Here is a 15242-nt window from a genome sequence, read left to right on the forward strand (position 1 = left end):
AAAAAAAAAAAAGATTATTTATCTATTCATGAGAGACACACCGGGGTGGGGAGGGCGGGGAAGCAGACTCCATGCAGGAAGGCCGACGTGGGGCTCCATCCTGGGTCTCCAGGATCCGGCCCTGGGCTGAAGGCAGCGCTAAACTGAGCCACCTGGGCCACCCCCCACTTTCCAGAACTATTTTACATGAAATGAACCAGTAGGGGCACCTGGGTGGCTCAGTCAGTTAAGCATCTGCCTTTGGCTCAGGTCATGATCTCAGGGTCCCCCCCTCAGGCTCTCTGTTCAGCGGGAAGCCTGCTTCTCCCTCTGCGTCTCCACCTGCTTGTGCTCTCTCTCTCTCTTCCTCTCTCAAATAAATACATCAAATCTTTTTAAAATTACAAACTTTTTTTTTTTTTAATGATAGTCATTTACACACAGAGAAAGAGAGAGGCAGAGGGAGAAGCAGGCTCCATATGGGGAGCCCCACGCGGGACTCGATCCCAGGTCTCCAGGATTGCGCCCTGGGCCAAAGGCAGGCACTAAACCGCTGCGCCACCCAGGGATCCCAAAATACAAACATTTTTAATGAAGACAGTGTTTTGTGTCAGATAAGTAGATAAATGGTTTTTTGTTTTTTGTTTTTTTTTTAAAGAGCATCTGGGTGGCTCAGTGGTTGAGCATCTGCCTTTGGCTCAGGGCATGATCCTGGGGTCCTGGGATCAAGTCCCATGTCAGGCTCCCTGCAGGGAGCCTGCTTCTCCCTCTGCCTCTGTCTCTACCTCTCTCTCTCTCTCTCTCTCCCTCTCATGAATAAATAAAATCTTTTTTTTGTATTTTTTTTATTGGAGTTCGATTTGCCAACATATAGTGTAACACCCAGTGCTCATCCCACCAAGTGCCCCACTTAGTGCCCGTCACCCAGTCACCCCATCCCCCCGCCCACCTCCCTTTCCACTACCCCTTCTTCATTTCCCAGAGTTAGGAGTCTCTCATGTTTAGCCACCCTCTCTGATTTTTCTCACTCATTTTCTTAAAAAAAAATAATAACTAAAAAAAAAAAATGAACCAGGTAGCATCCCTGCCATTGAAAGAAAATGTTCACCTATGTCTCAGCCCTATGTCTGAGCCCCTTTCTCCTTTGTACCTTATCATCTGGCTGTTTCCACACAAGATTCAGCTCTCTCTACCTATTTCCTACAGCATCCGGTCCCTGGAGTTCTGGTTTAATCACCTCTATAACCACGAAGGTAAGGCCCGAAACACTGCTCTCTGTTGCAAATTCAATATAGGCCAGACTTCAGGGGCTTAGAAGAGGGAGGCACAGCTCTGTAGAGATGGTAGAGGTGGGGAGGGCAACCACCCAAGCTTTTGTCTTCAGAGTGTGGGCTTCCACCCCAGTCTTCCCCCAGCTTCTACTTATGTTAGAGTTTTGGAGTCAGCAGGATACTCAGGCAATCTGGAAGCCAGGGTGGCCCGGAACCACCCCCCACACCTCTCCCCTGAACTTAGGGCCACCACTTAGGGTAGCAGAGGTCATGAGGCAGCCTCCGTTGCAGTGGAGCACACCTGAGTGTCCAGCAGCTCTGCCGGGGCGGCCTCTGGGGGGCCCGTTCCAGGCCAGGGTCTGCTTCTCTGTGGGGCTCAGGCCCTCTCTCCTGCTCCCCTAGATATCATCCAGACCCACTACCAACCATGGGGCTTCCTGAGTGCAGCGCACACCGTGTGCCCCGGCCTCTTCGAGGAGCTGCTGCTGCTGCTACAGCCCCTAGCCCTGCTGCCCTTCAGCCTTGACTTGCTGTTCCAGCACCGGCTCCTGCAAAGTGGGCAGCAGCAGCGGCAGCACAAGGAGCTGCTGCGGGTGTCCCAGGACCTGCTGCTGTCTGCGCACTCAACACTGCAGCTGGCCCGGGCCAGGGGCCAGGAGGGGCCCGGAGACGTGGACAGGGCGGTCCACGGGGAGCGGGTGAAGGGGGTGGGCGCCCCTGAAGGTGGAGAGGACGAGGAGGAAGACGAGACAGAAGAGGTGGCAGAGGCTGCAGGGGGCTCAGGGCGCGGCAGGTGGGCCCGAGGCGGGCAGGCCGGCTGGTGGTACCAACTCATGCAGAGCTCCCAGGTCTACATCGACGGCTCCACTGAGGGCTCTAGGTTCCCCCGTGGGGGCACCAGTAGCAGCATTGAGAAAAAGAAAGGGGCCGGAGGCGGGGGACCACCCCCGCGAGAGGGAGTCGTCGAGGGGGCAGAGGCCTGCCCTGCCCCGGAGGAGACCCTCGGCCGGGACAGGGGCTGGCCCTTCTGGATGGGGAGCCCCCCTGATTCTGTGCTGGCTGAGCTGAGGCGCAGCCGGGAGAGGGAGGGGTCCACTGCCCCCCCAGCAGAAAATGAGGAAGGAGCCTCAGAGCCTTCCCCTGGGGGCATCAAGTGGGGACATCTCTTTGGCTCCCGAAAGGCTCAGCGGGAGACCCGGCCCACAAACAGGTGAGAGGCAGCCCGTGGTGTGGATGGAGGGATTTGGGGAGCCTGATTAAGCCAGGGCACGGATAGATAGAGCCCTGGCTGCTCTCCCCTAGGCTCCCCTCCGACTGGCTGAGCCTGGACAAGTCCATGTTCCAACTAGTGGCACAGACAGTGGGTGCCCGCCGAGATCCGGAGCCCAAGGAGAGCCTGCAGGACCCACACTCTCCAGTCTTGCCGTCCAAGCCTCCGTGGTAAGCCCAGGAAGACAGGACTGGGGGGCTGGGTTTGGCTTTGGGTGGGGTTTCTCTGACCTCCATTTGTTGTTTCCCCAGCGAGGTGAAGGCACTGTGCCATCATCTGGCCACAGGCCCTGGACAGCTGAGCTTCCACAAGGGAGATATCCTACGAGTGCTGGGGCCAGCTGGAGGAGACTGGCTGCGCTGCAGCCGTGGCCCTGACACCGGCCTGGTGCCTCTGGCCTATGTGACCTTGACCCCAACTCCAAGTCCAACCCCTGGAAGCAGCCAAAACTGAGGCCCTGTGCATGCTGGTGGCCTCAGGGACCCTCATAACCCCTGACTTGGAGCCTGAGAGCCCTTCCCAAGCCCTCTGGCTTGGCCACAGAGAGTAGACTGAGAGCTGGGGGCCATACATCCCTGTGCTCAGTGTTAATTACTCCCCATTAACTGTCCCAGTGACCTCATCCAGACCTCCACCCAGGAAAGGAGGGAAGGGATGCAGCACTGGGCTGCCAGGATTTCCCTGGCCCATCTGGGCCAGCCCCTCCATAGATATGGATAAGCACTTCCCTATGAAGGGAGGTGACCAGAGACCCATTTGCAGGGTTCCCTAGGCCAGGTGATGAGGAGGAAAGGTGACAGTATTGGGGCCAGCTCCCTAAGCCCCCAAATGTAAATAAGCTGTGGCCAGTGCCTGGTGGTCAGAAGAGGGAGGAGGAGCCCAGGCTTCTGTTTATGTATTTATTTATTTATTTATTACACCTATTAATAAAAAAGGTGCTCGGCCTCCAAACCATTTCTCTTTGTGCCTCCCCCTCCACCCTCGGGCCCAGCTCTCTTCCTTCCAAAAGGATGTCTGGGATAGGAAGAAAGAGAAGAGAGACTTTGGAGTCCAGGTACCTACACCAGGAGCTGCTTCTGGAGGGTGGTGAGACCTAGTGCATCATGGGTGAGATGCCCATATGTGCGCCCGAACTGGAACTTATATCCTGTATGGACAAGAGTCTTGTCACTTGTAGCCAGTGGTGTGGAGAGCCATTTTTTTTTTTCTCAGCTAGTGCCTAAGCCCTCCGAAATCTGGTCCCAACTTCGCAGTGTGAGCTCTTTCTCTGCCCAGTGAGAAAGCTGAACTACATGATCCAAGCCGCCCCCCCCCCATACCTATTAGTTCCAGCCCCTAAAACCACTTTCACCCATTCCACACACAAAAATATTCCAGTCCCCTCTGGGGCTATCCATACCTGGCACATAGCCCCCATAATTAGGTAAAAGGCCCAGGTCCTGAGGGTAGGTCCTAGAAAGTGGAGGGAGATGGCTGGGATCCTTCTGGGGTCTGTCCCCTGAGTACATCTGTCCAAATTCCTGCAATGCCCGGCTGGTGAGCACAGGAAAGCTGGAGCCGAAGAGGAAGCGGGCACGGGGCACATAACCAGTGAAGCCTGGGGGGATGGGAACACTGAGTCAGGACCTCCTGGGGGCCTCCCCCTGTCTTTGATCATCCCCTATTTCTCACCTGGCATGAAGAACTTGCGAGGATCTTTGTCATCCATGGAATAGGGGGAAGCCTTGTGAGGAGAAGTCGGCAGAGAAAAAATAAGGCTGTAAGATTCAGCCCCTGCTCTAACAGAAGCTCCCTTGGATGGTAGAGCTGGCAGTCAAGCCCACATCCCCTGTACCCCCAGCCATGCTACTCATGGCCACCCTAGGCCTGGCCACACAGAGGTTGACTCCCCACTTCACCCCCGCCCCTGCATTCCTTCCAGCCTTCTTGGTCTCACTTGTTCTGTCTCTTGCCCCAGCTCTGGCTCCTTCTCTGCCTCTCGCTCTGGCTCCAGCTTTGGCTCTTGGTCTTTCTCCACATCTTTTGTACCGTTGGCCTCCCTTGGCGGCTCTGGACTCCCTTGTCCCCCAGACCACCGTGTGAAATCATTTAGAGCCTCAGCCCAGACCTGGCTGCAGTTCTTGGCAAAGATGAACTGTGCCTGGGGTACAAAACCTAGGTGGGAGGGGGCCAGGAAGATTCCGATCAGTGTTTGGGGTACACATTCTGGGCTGGGAACACCTGTTCAGACTGTCCGTACATACCTGTGTACCCAGGGATCATGCCGGAGCTGAGCCTTTCATGCCGGCGCCTGACAGGCAGCCTTCTCCTGGGAACCTCAGGAGACGCTGGTGGCCGGATGGGAGGCAGAAGTGTGCGATGGGCAGGGGGCCAGGCTAGGCCAGGAAATCCTCGAAGTAGCTGACCGGTCATTTGCCCATAGGTCTGGCCCATGCTGAACCGAAGTAGGGGGCAGTGTCCAGTGTACCTGTGGCACAGGACTCACCCACTCACCTCTAGACTCCCCCCACTCCATCACCCCCAGAGATAGGAACAGAGACCTCTGAAGGCCTGATTTTTTTCAAGATTCAGCTGTGCATATATGTGGAGCAGCCATTTCCCAGTTCTCTGGGTTTTCAACCCTTCCCCTCTGCTGTCACCCTGTTACCATGGAGAAGACAACACAGAGCTTCATGGCAGGCCCAGCTACCACCATCCCCTTGCTCTTCCTTTTCCATCCAACACCATAAGTATCTCAGCCCAGGGTGCACCACACCAGTTTGTGTACTGGCCCCCAAGGTCTGGGTGGCACAACCCTCATGGCCTTATACCCCTATTCCCAGAAGCAAGCAGGGGTGTGCTCTGGGTAGAAGTCTTACCCCGGGATATAATGAGCATTCTGAGGGTTCAGCCCTGGTATGGAGGTGCTGGCCACAGCCATGGGAATCCAGGCAGTTCCTTTGTTACCCTTGGAGCAGGAGCTGTAGGCTGTGTGTACTGTGTCCAGGGCTGTGGGGCGGAGCCAGAGGCAGGAGGTGGTACCAAGGGAAGAGAGGGGAGGAGGCGCTAGTGAAGTAACTGCCAGGGCCAATGGCAGCAGAACAGAAGGTGGGGGACCTCACTGGTTTGTGAGCTCCAGAACTACTTGCAGTAGACCATGTGGGGGCAGGGACAAGACTGAGTGTGGCCTTCCTGTTCCAGGGAGCAAAGGAAGCCCTAAGGTGAGAGATGGGAGGACAACCCTTCCTTCTTAAACCCCCTCCTGAAGACACATGGGTGCTGCTCTTTGTGTTGGTTGAAAGTGACAAAGTTCCTGGGAAAAGCGGGTCTCTGAGGGGAGCCAGAGGGAGGTGACTGAGAGAAAAAGGAACCTAGAGACTTTTAAGCAGTGACATTCAGTTTATTTCCAATCATTTAATTTGACAAGCATCATTTATTGAATACTCACGATCATCTGGATTATCATCCAACAAATAATGCCATGCTCTGCGAGGCAGAAAAGCTAAGCTCCACATGACTTCAGCCAAGTCATGTAGTATCTCTGAACTTTTTACAAAGTGCAGATACTAGGATTTATCTCACTACTGTTCTGAGGCTCAAATTAGCATATACAAATGTGTTTTGTAACAGTCAAGACCATGAAGTGAGAAAGGGGAGGTTGGAGGGGAAAGAGCACAGAAGGTCACACCGTCATGGGCTCCTACTAGCTTGTGGCCTTGAGCCAACCTTACCTTCTCTGAGCAGGCAACTTAACTTCCGCTGAATGTCCGGAATGCCTGCGTGACTCACCTGTTGAGCGTCTGCCTTCGGCTCAGGGCGTGATCCCAGATCCAGGATCCAGTCCCACATCAGGCTCCTTACAGGAAGCCTGCTTCTCCCTCTGTCTGTGTCTCTGCCTCTCTCTGTCTCTCCTGAATAAAATCTTAAAAAAAAAAAACTTTCTGAATGTGACTTCCCTAAACTTGAACGTAAGATTAAAATAACCTAACCTACCAGGGTGCTGTTAAGGATAAAGTCAGTATGGGAAAGAATTTACTCAGGACCTGGCACTCAGCTACTAAAGTTTTCTTCCCTATTGTCTAATATTTTCTCTAAGCTTCTAACACATATGGGAGATCTGTGAATGGTTAGTAAATTCAGCGGATATGGATTTTCTTACTGTGAGAGTTCAAGGAAAGGAAGACGGTAATACTGGGTTTTAAGACTAGGGGACAAATTAGAATTTGTTAAGAAAACAATTCAGGGGGTGCCTGCCTGACTCACTTGGTAGCGCATGCAACTCTTGAGTTCAAGCCCCACACTGGCTACAAGAGCTTAATTTAAAAAAATTTTAAAAAAATTAAAAAAAAGGAAAAGAAAAAACAATTCTAGTTGTTTTTCTAAGGGCAGAGAGGTACGGACCAGAAAGAAGAGCTCTCAGAGAAGGAGGAACATGACTGGAACTCAACTCTGAGGCTGAGTCAAGGCCAGCTCCTTGAGCCTTGACTTGAAGAGCCTCTGCTCTTCTCCCCACTTGAGTGTGACATGCCCAGGCTGACCAAGCGTGTGTCACTGACCTGCAGATTGCACAGGAGCACTGGGCCCCAAGGAATACATTTCACGTTCCTCACTGTTCTGCCAATGGTGGCCTTGGCATGTGTTATTTAGAGTGACAGTTGTAGACTTGGCTCACTCTTAGGGATAAATGCTAGATGGAGATGGGAACTGCAGGGAGAGCACAGAAAAGCAGCAGTGTGTCAAGGTTAACAAGCTAGACTTTTGGATTCTGTAACAGACACTGCTGGTTACATACAGCATGCCTATTTCCTACCCCCATCTCCTTTCTTCCTACAGAACCTTAATGTTGTTCTATGGAGCAGCCAGGAATTTGAGGGAAGCTTGGAGCCAGCCCTAGGAATGAGTATTGATTAGTCTGAGCCCACCCTAGTGGTCCTGTTCCCCTTGCCAGTGATTAGTGAGGCATGGGCTTATGGCATTCCAGACAATAAAGGGAGGTCTGCCAGGATAAGACAGGGTCCTCAGAAAAGTAAGCAAGTTAAAATGCCCTTTAAAAAGATGCATGAGGGGATCCCTGGGTAGCTCAGTGGTTTGGCGCCTGCCTTTGGCCCAGCTTGGTCAAGCATGTGACTTGATTTTGGCTCAGATCATGATCTCAGGGCAGCCCGGGTGGCTCAGCAGTTTGGCGCCGCCTTCAGCCCAGGGCCTAATCCTGGAGACCCAGGATCGAGTCCCACGGTCGGCTTCCCTGCATGGAGCATGCTTCTCCCTCTGCCTGTGTCTCTGCCTCTCTCTCTCTCTCTGTGTCTCTCATGAATTAATAAATAAAATCTTTAAAAAAAAAAAAAAAGATCATGATCTCAAGGTCGTGAGATCAAGCCCAGCATCAGGCTCCATGCTCAGCTCAGAGTTTGCCTAAGACTATCTCTCCCTCTCCCCGACAAATAAATAAATAAATCTTTTTTTTAAAAAGCAGGACAAAGGATCCCTGGGTGGCTCCACGGTTTAGTGCCTGCCTTTGGCCCAGGGCGTGATCCTGGAGTCCCGGGATCGAGTCCTGCATCAGGCTCCCTGCATGAAGCCTGCTTCTCCCTCTGCCTGTGTCTCTGCCTGTGTGTGTGTGTGTGTGTGTGTGTGTGTGTGTGTGTGTGTGTGTGTCTCATGAATAAATAAATTCAAAATAAATAAATAAATTCTTTAAAAAAAAAAGCATGACAAATTAGAAAGATGGACACAGAGGAATGATGTCCTTTCCTGCCTCTAGAATTTCTATGGATGTGATAACAGAACTTTGGTGGGCATCATGAAATCTTGTAGAAAGCTAGGCTAACCTGGGAACAAAGCCTGAATACAGCAAGAATGGATGATAGAGTAGAAAGGCCTGGGTCCTTGATGAGCCACTGAATTAACCAACCTTTTTATATGAAATAATTTTATTATTGTTAAGGCCAATTAAGTTATATTTTACTTGGAGCCCAACACATCATAATATAAAAATAAAAACAAATGGGATCCCTGGGTGGCCCAGGGCATGATCCTGGAGTCCCAGGATCGAGTCCCACATCAGGCTCCCTGCATGGAGCCTGCTTCTCTCTCTCTCTATCTCTCTCTATCTCTCACTCTCTCTTTCTCTGTCTCTCATGAATAAATGGAATCTTTAAAAAATGATATTAAAATAAAATAAAAATAAACAACAAAAACAAAATCCTAGCTTCATGAGAGATAAGGACCTAGACCATATTCATCTCATGGAGCCTCATTCTCTTATCCATAAAATGGGGACACTAATGTTACTGCTTCATTGAGTAGGACAAAATAGCAGAAGATAGTAGCACGAGATGATACATAAAGAGCAACTGGCCCAGTGTCTAGCTGATGTTAAGTGCCAACTAAATAGTAATTCCTAGTGTTTGGTTGGGATTTGGTGGGAATGGGAGGAAGGGGAAGGGCTGAGGACAGTAACAGAATTTGGGGGTTCAGGGGAAAGCATGTGAAGCTGAGAAATTGAAAGGTCAGTGTGAAAGTGGGTTATAGACTAGAATGTAGAGACTAGAACAAATTCTGTAGAACTGACCACGGTAATTAGAATCCGTGTGTGAATTAGTACAAGGTAGGAAACAGGCCACAATTAGTTTAGATTTGTGTTGATGAAGAAACCGTCCACTCCTTTTATGAAATGGCCTGTAACTATTGTTTCCATCTGTGTAAACAATATTTCTAAGACCCTGAAGAGGGATCCCTGGGTGGCTCAGCAGTTTAGCACCTGCCTTCGGCTCAGGGCATGATCCTGGGGTCCTGGGATCGAGTCCCGCGTCGGGCTCCCTGCATGGAGCCTGCTTCTCCCTCTGCCTCTCTGTCTCTCATGAATAAATAAATAAAATCTAAAAAAAAAAAAAAAAAGACCCTGAAGATCCAAAAAGTGTTTTAACCTGGGTAAGAAGTGAAAGAACTAGCTGAGGGGTCCACAGGAATGCTCATTGCCTCTGTGCCCCCTATTCTAGGGGACAGTCACCATGGCAACCCAGCCCCAGCTTGCTCCTGGGGGAGCCACACAGCCAATGCTGGTGGAGAGAAGGTTTCACTGGGATTACACCAGTGACCCCACAAAATGGGGGTCTAGTTAGGAAAGCCACGACGGTGCCCTGACCATTCCACACAACCTGTGAGGTCTCCGAAACAGCAGTCTGTAACTTTCTGTGGTTCTGCCTTTGATCCTGACCAGGAATTGCTATAAAATTCCATATATGTACAAATAACAAATTATATTGTATAACTGAAACTAATGTTACATTAGTTTCAACTATATCTCAATTTTTAAAAACCAATCAGAATATTTATCAAAAAAAATTTTCAGATGGATCCCACATCAGTCTATAAAACAATACTGGGCAAGCATAAATACCCTCAATGAATGAAGATGAATAAAAAGAAAATCATGGAGTCCTTTAAAAAAATTCCTCAGACAAAGAGACCACCAAAAGTGAAACAAGATGTGAAAAGAATAAACTCCAAAAGATTACATACAACATAACACCTTTTTAATTAAAATAATTGGACACAATGATTCAATAATTCCACTTCTGGGAATTTACCCAAAGACAATGAAAATATTAATTCAAAAGATATCTGCACCCCAATCTATGTTCATTGCAGCATTATTTACAGTAGCCAAGATATGGAAGCAATCTAAGTGTCCACTGATAGATGAATAAGAAGATGTGCTGTATATATATATATATGTATATATACATACACACACACAGTGGAATGTTACTCAGCCATAGAAAAAGAATGAAATCTTGCCATTTGCAAAAACCTGGATACATCTAGAGGTATTATACTAAGTGAAGTAAGTCAGACCGAGAATGACAAATGCCACATGATTTCCCTTATATGTGGAATCTAGAAAACAAAACAAATGAATGAACAAATAGAAATAGATTCATAAATATAGAGAACAAAGTGGTAGTAGCCAGAGAGGAGGGGTGAAAGAGGCCAACAGAAATACACAGAAAGGGGGAGATGCAACAAAACTACATTAAAAGGAAAGCAAGGTAATGATGAGCCTGAGTTTCAGATGCCTACCTACCTCACAGGGAGTGAGACAAAATGGGAAGAGAGACCATACAGTTAGGTGTATGTTATTGTCGAGTCTCAGTTTTTGTTTGAGATAGTGGCTTCATAAATGCTTATTATTATACATTAATAATTAAAGCAGGACCAATGATGAGACTGTACCATAAACCAAGGATTATACCCAAATCTGGGCATTTGACATCCAAGAGGTAGGGTGGGGATGGGAGGAATCTAAGTGGAAATGACCAGAAACAGTGGTACTGACTGGTAGATTTTAATATACCCTCAAAATATTAAAAAGGAATACCAGAAACTGAATAAAGACAAATTATTAGCTATACACAGGGATCCTTAAAAACTGGTTATATAGCCTAGTCCTGACAAGAGCATGCGACAAATAGCCCAGGTTTGGGAAAATCACTTCAAGTCTCTGAGCCACATCTCTAAAATGAAAGAGACGTACTGGATGGTTATTAAGACTCTAGTTCTGGGGCACCTGGCTGGCTCAGTCAGTGGAGCATGCGACTCTCAATCTGAGGTTGTGAGTTTGAGCCTCTTGTTGAGTGTGAAGACTACTTAAAAATAAAATCTTAAAAAAAATAAAAATAAAAATAAATAAAATCTTAAAAAAAAAAAAAAAACTTTCCAACTCTGACTCCTTTCTCTATTTGCCAATGCAAATGTTTTAGGGGCTTAAAAAAACCACATTTTCAAAAAAATAACAAACTTTTTTTTTTTTTTTTTTTTTTAATTTTTTTATTTATTTATGATAGTTACAGAGAGAGAGAGAGAGGCAGAGACACAGGCAGAGGGAGAAGCAGGCTCCATGCACCGGAAGCCCGACGTGGGACTCGATCCCGGGTCTCCAGGATCGCGCCCTGGGCCAAAGGCAGGCACCAAACCGCTGCGCCACCCAGGGATCCCAACAAACTTTTTTTTTAAATAACAAACTTTGACATGCTTTCAGAGTCATTTCTAAATGCAACTATATTTGTAAAGTTCCATACAGTTTCAATGATCTTTAAAATGTGCATTTTCCTCCTAGGATGCAGTTCCAATTGAATCTTATTCAACTATAAGTTTTCCTGAAAATAGGCCAACTATCTGGATATCACTGCTCTGAGCACAGAGGATGGATCAAAGCAAAGGAACTGGCACAGTCTCCTTCTGGCCTTTTTACATGTATAATATTCTTCAAATCCACAAGGATCAACATTAATTCATTCAGTCCACTAACATATTGAACATTTCTGCCAGGCAATTACCTTCTGATGAATACAGAGATGAATAGATTAATTAATAGATGAAATCCTGACCTCAGTGATTTTACAATTTTAAAGAAGAGACAGAGGTACAGAGAAAATCAAAACACAGTAAATGCCACAATGGAGATTTATTTAAACAAAAATATTACCTTTTAGGGTGCCTAGGTGGCTCAAATCAGTTAAGCACCTGACTTTTGATCTCAGCTCAGGTCTTGATCTCAGGGCCAGGAGTTCAAGCTCCACATTAGGCTCCATGCCAGGCCTGGAGTCTACATTTAAATTAAAAAAAAAAAAAAAAAAAACAGGGACCCCTGGGTGGCCCAGCAGTTGAGCATCTGCCTTTGGCTCAGGGTGTGATCCCTGGGATCAAGTCCTGCATTGGGCTTCCTGCATGGAGCCTGCTTCTCCCTCTCCCTGTGTCATGGAGGCTGCTTCTCCCTCTGCCTACGTCTCTGCCTCTCTCTCTGTGTCTCTCATGAATAAATAAATAAAATATATATTTTTTAATTCTACCTTATAACAAGCCACAAAGAAAAATCTCAAAAATCCTAACGAGCGGGATCCCTGGGTGGCGCAGCGGTTTGGCGCCTGCCTTTGGCCCAGGGCGCGATCCTGGAGACCCGGGATCGAATCCCACGTCGGGCTCCCGGTGCATGGAGCCTGCTTCTCCCTCTGCCTGTGTCTCTGCCTCTCTCTCTCTCACTGTGTGCCTATCATAAATAAATAAAAAAAAAAAAAAAAAAAAAAAATCCTAACGAGCACAAAATAATCAAGCCACATTTTCTCACACAAACTTGTAAATGAAAAATAAAAATTAGGTTAAACAAACAAAAACACAAACACTATGACTTTTTAAAATTTATTTTATTTAAGTAGGCTCCTCCCCCCGCAGTATGGGGCTTAAACTCATGACCCTGAGGTCAAGAGTCACATGCTCCACCAACTGAGCCAGCCAGATACCTCGAAGACATTTTTTAAATGCCTTCTTAAATGATTCTTGGGGCAAAGAAAAAAAGCATGATTACACACCATCACTTAGAGATAAATAACAAGTGAGAATTCAATCAAAGCTGAATTCAGAGGCAATTTTTTTAAAGATGTATTTATTTGAGAGTGAGCAAGCTAATGTGGGGAGGGACAGAGGGAAAGGGAGAGACTCTTAAGCAGATTCCCCAATGAACAAGTATCTGTTTTGGGGTTCTATCCCAGGACCCCGAGATCATGACCTGAGCAGAAATCAAGAGTCAGACGCTTAGCCAGCTGAGCCCCTTCAGAGGCCATTTTTAGCCTCAAGTGCATACTGACATCACGACTAAGAACACAGGCTTCTATCTGAAAGTCTCACTTACTAGCTGTACAACCTTGGGTAAACTGGTAGACCTCCCTGGATGTCTTTTCCTTTCATCTATAAAATCCTTAAGTAAGGATTAACTTCAATGGTACAAGTAAAGCAGGGTTGCTGGCACCTAATAAACTGTTGATAATATTGCTTAATAAGCATTCCAGTGGGAGTAGGGTTTGTGACAACAAACAACTGTCTGCTCTCCTGGCCCAAGTACAGGAACAGGGTCAAGAGTGAGAGGAAGAGAGATTATCTTAAAGATGAATTTGATGTACCCACAGCAAGAACTGTACAGCCTACTTGGTGGCTTCATGGAAACTGGAATTGAGAAACTTGAAAGCTGATAGGAGCTAAGGCAGTTTTTTTTTTCACTTGTTCCTCCCTAGGGCCACATGCTTCTCTCTGCAAATTTGCTTACTTTTCTCTCTCCCCCTCATTCTCTCGCTCGATCCACAATCTGTCTCTCCCTTTCCCAAATGGATTTATCTGCCACCATGAGTTTCTATTCCCTCATAATTTCAGTGTGCTTGTGGCTCATCAGGAAATGAGCTCCTCTTCCCCCCACCATCTCTATAACAGTGATTTCTTAAGCAAGGATGTGCTTCAGAATTACCTAGAGTGTTGTTTCTAAACATATTCATGGCTGGCCCCATCCAGGTTATTCTGGGAATTAGGGCCCTGGTATACATTTTTTTTAACTTTTTTAATTTAGGAAAAAAAAATCAACCTACAGAAAAATCTCAATAAAAATAAAACCTAAAAAAACAAAACAAAACAAAACAAAAAAACACCAAAAACCTTTACGAGGCGCCTGAGTGGCTCAATCAATTAAACGTCTGCCTTCGACTCAGGTCATGATCTCAGGGTCCTGGGACTGAGCCCACATCAGGCTCCCTGCTCAGTGGGGAGTCTGCTTCTCCCTCTGCTCACCGCCCCCCAGCTCATGCCCATTCTCTCTCTCCCCCCCGCTCTGTCTCTCTCAAAAATAAATAAAATATTTTAAAAATGTATAACCTTTACCGAGATTTACCAATTGTTAACATTTTGCAGCTTGGAAGTAAGATTCCATGTGCCCAGGAAGAAAGGAGAAGCAGATATAGATGAATACTGATAGCTATACCACCTCTGTCTCTAAAGCCTGGCCTCACAGCAGATAAGTTGGCTGCCCTTACCAATCAGCTGTGCTGAAGGAGGCAGGTGGTCATGTGCTGCAGACTGTGATGACTTCAGCAGAATAGGCTACAGACAGACTAGCCAGGTAAACAAGTCTAAAACCAACTAACTAAATTAGCTAATAAATAGTCAACTCAAGAAGCTAGAAAAAGAGGAACATCATAAGCTAAGGAAAAGGAGGAAAAATTTATGAAGCTAACAATAGACACCGATAGATCAGAAATCAGAAAAACAATAGAAATGATTTTTCTAAGAGCTGTTTTTTAAAAAAGACAACATAGCAAACTACTGGCACAGCTAGCCAAAAGAAAAGACTACACAAACCCCCTAAGTGTCATGAGGAAGTGGCTAAAAACATAGTCACACAGGAATTATTTTAATTATAAAAGAATACTAAGTGAAATTCCATGTAACTAAACCAAAAGTCTCAGTGCAATTAATATTGTCTGGGAAAATATAAATCAAAACCCAAAATGAGGGACGCCTAGGTGGCTCAGCAGTTGGCGTCTGCCTTTGACACAGGGCGTGATCCTGGAGTCCTGGGATCAACTCCCACATCGGGCTTCATGCATGGAGCCTGCTTCTCCCTCTGCCTGTGTCCCTGCCTCTCTCTGTGTCTCATGAATAAATAAAATCTTAAAAAAAAAAAAAGATACAGAACATCGAATAAATAGACATAGAAGAACCTGAAAAAGTGGTCAAAGTAGATGCCCCCTACCAAAAGACCCACATCACACTTAATTTACCTACTTAGTATTTACATAATTCAAGGCCTGGCATATTCAAGACCTGGCAACCACCCTTAAGTTATACAGATGAAAAATCCTAAATAAAACATCAAACCAGGGAGATAGCAAATAGCAGCATGCTTGTCTGTTCTCCTCCAATCC

General features: G+C 47.1%; 2 protein-coding genes across 27 annotated transcripts in view; one reads left to right on the forward strand and one right to left on the reverse strand.

Moving 5' to 3' along the window:
• The window catches only part of RUSC2 (RUN and SH3 domain containing 2), a 70474-nt gene extending 67003 nt beyond the window's left edge, over positions 1–3471 (forward strand). For all 11 annotated transcript variants that reach the window (XM_072841825.1, XM_072841822.1, XM_072841827.1 and 8 more), the window contains 4 exons: positions 1186–1232; positions 1653–2460; positions 2553–2690; positions 2772–3471. In XM_072841825.1, the coding sequence (XP_072697926.1) occupies positions 1186–1232; positions 1653–2460; positions 2553–2690; positions 2772–2973 (1195 nt within the window). In that variant the 3' untranslated portion in view covers positions 2974–3471. The remainder of the gene's footprint in view (positions 1–1185; positions 1233–1652; positions 2461–2552; positions 2691–2771) is intronic.
• The window catches only part of CIMIP2B (ciliary microtubule inner protein 2B), a 24633-nt gene continuing 9391 nt past the window's right edge, over positions 1–15242 (reverse strand). For 5 of the 16 annotated variants that reach the window (XM_072841855.1, XM_072841853.1, XM_072841849.1 and 2 more), the window contains 8 exons: positions 7056–7203; positions 6289–6421; positions 5379–5508; positions 4764–4987; positions 4457–4674; positions 4192–4243; positions 3920–4117; positions 1–3667 (listed from right to left, as the gene is read on the reverse strand). In XM_072841855.1, coding sequence (XP_072697956.1) covers positions 3579–3667; positions 3920–4117; positions 4192–4243; positions 4457–4674; positions 4764–4987; positions 5379–5440 — 843 coding nt within the window. In that variant the 5' untranslated portion in view covers positions 5441–5508; positions 6289–6421; positions 7056–7203 and the 3' untranslated portion in view covers positions 1–3578. Of the gene's footprint in view, positions 3668–3919; positions 4118–4191; positions 4244–4456; positions 4675–4763; positions 4988–5378; positions 5509–6288; positions 6422–7055; positions 7204–9263; positions 9378–11986; positions 12498–15242 lie in introns of those variants that run through there. The other 11 variants (XM_072841850.1, XM_072841848.1, XM_072841846.1 and 8 more) reach the window with 6 other exon arrangements.

The sequence above is a fragment of the Canis lupus genome, chromosome 10 (assembly GCF_048164855.1).
Source record: "Canis lupus baileyi chromosome 10, mCanLup2.hap1, whole genome shotgun sequence".
NCBI lineage: Eukaryota > Metazoa > Chordata > Mammalia > Carnivora > Canidae > Canis > Canis lupus.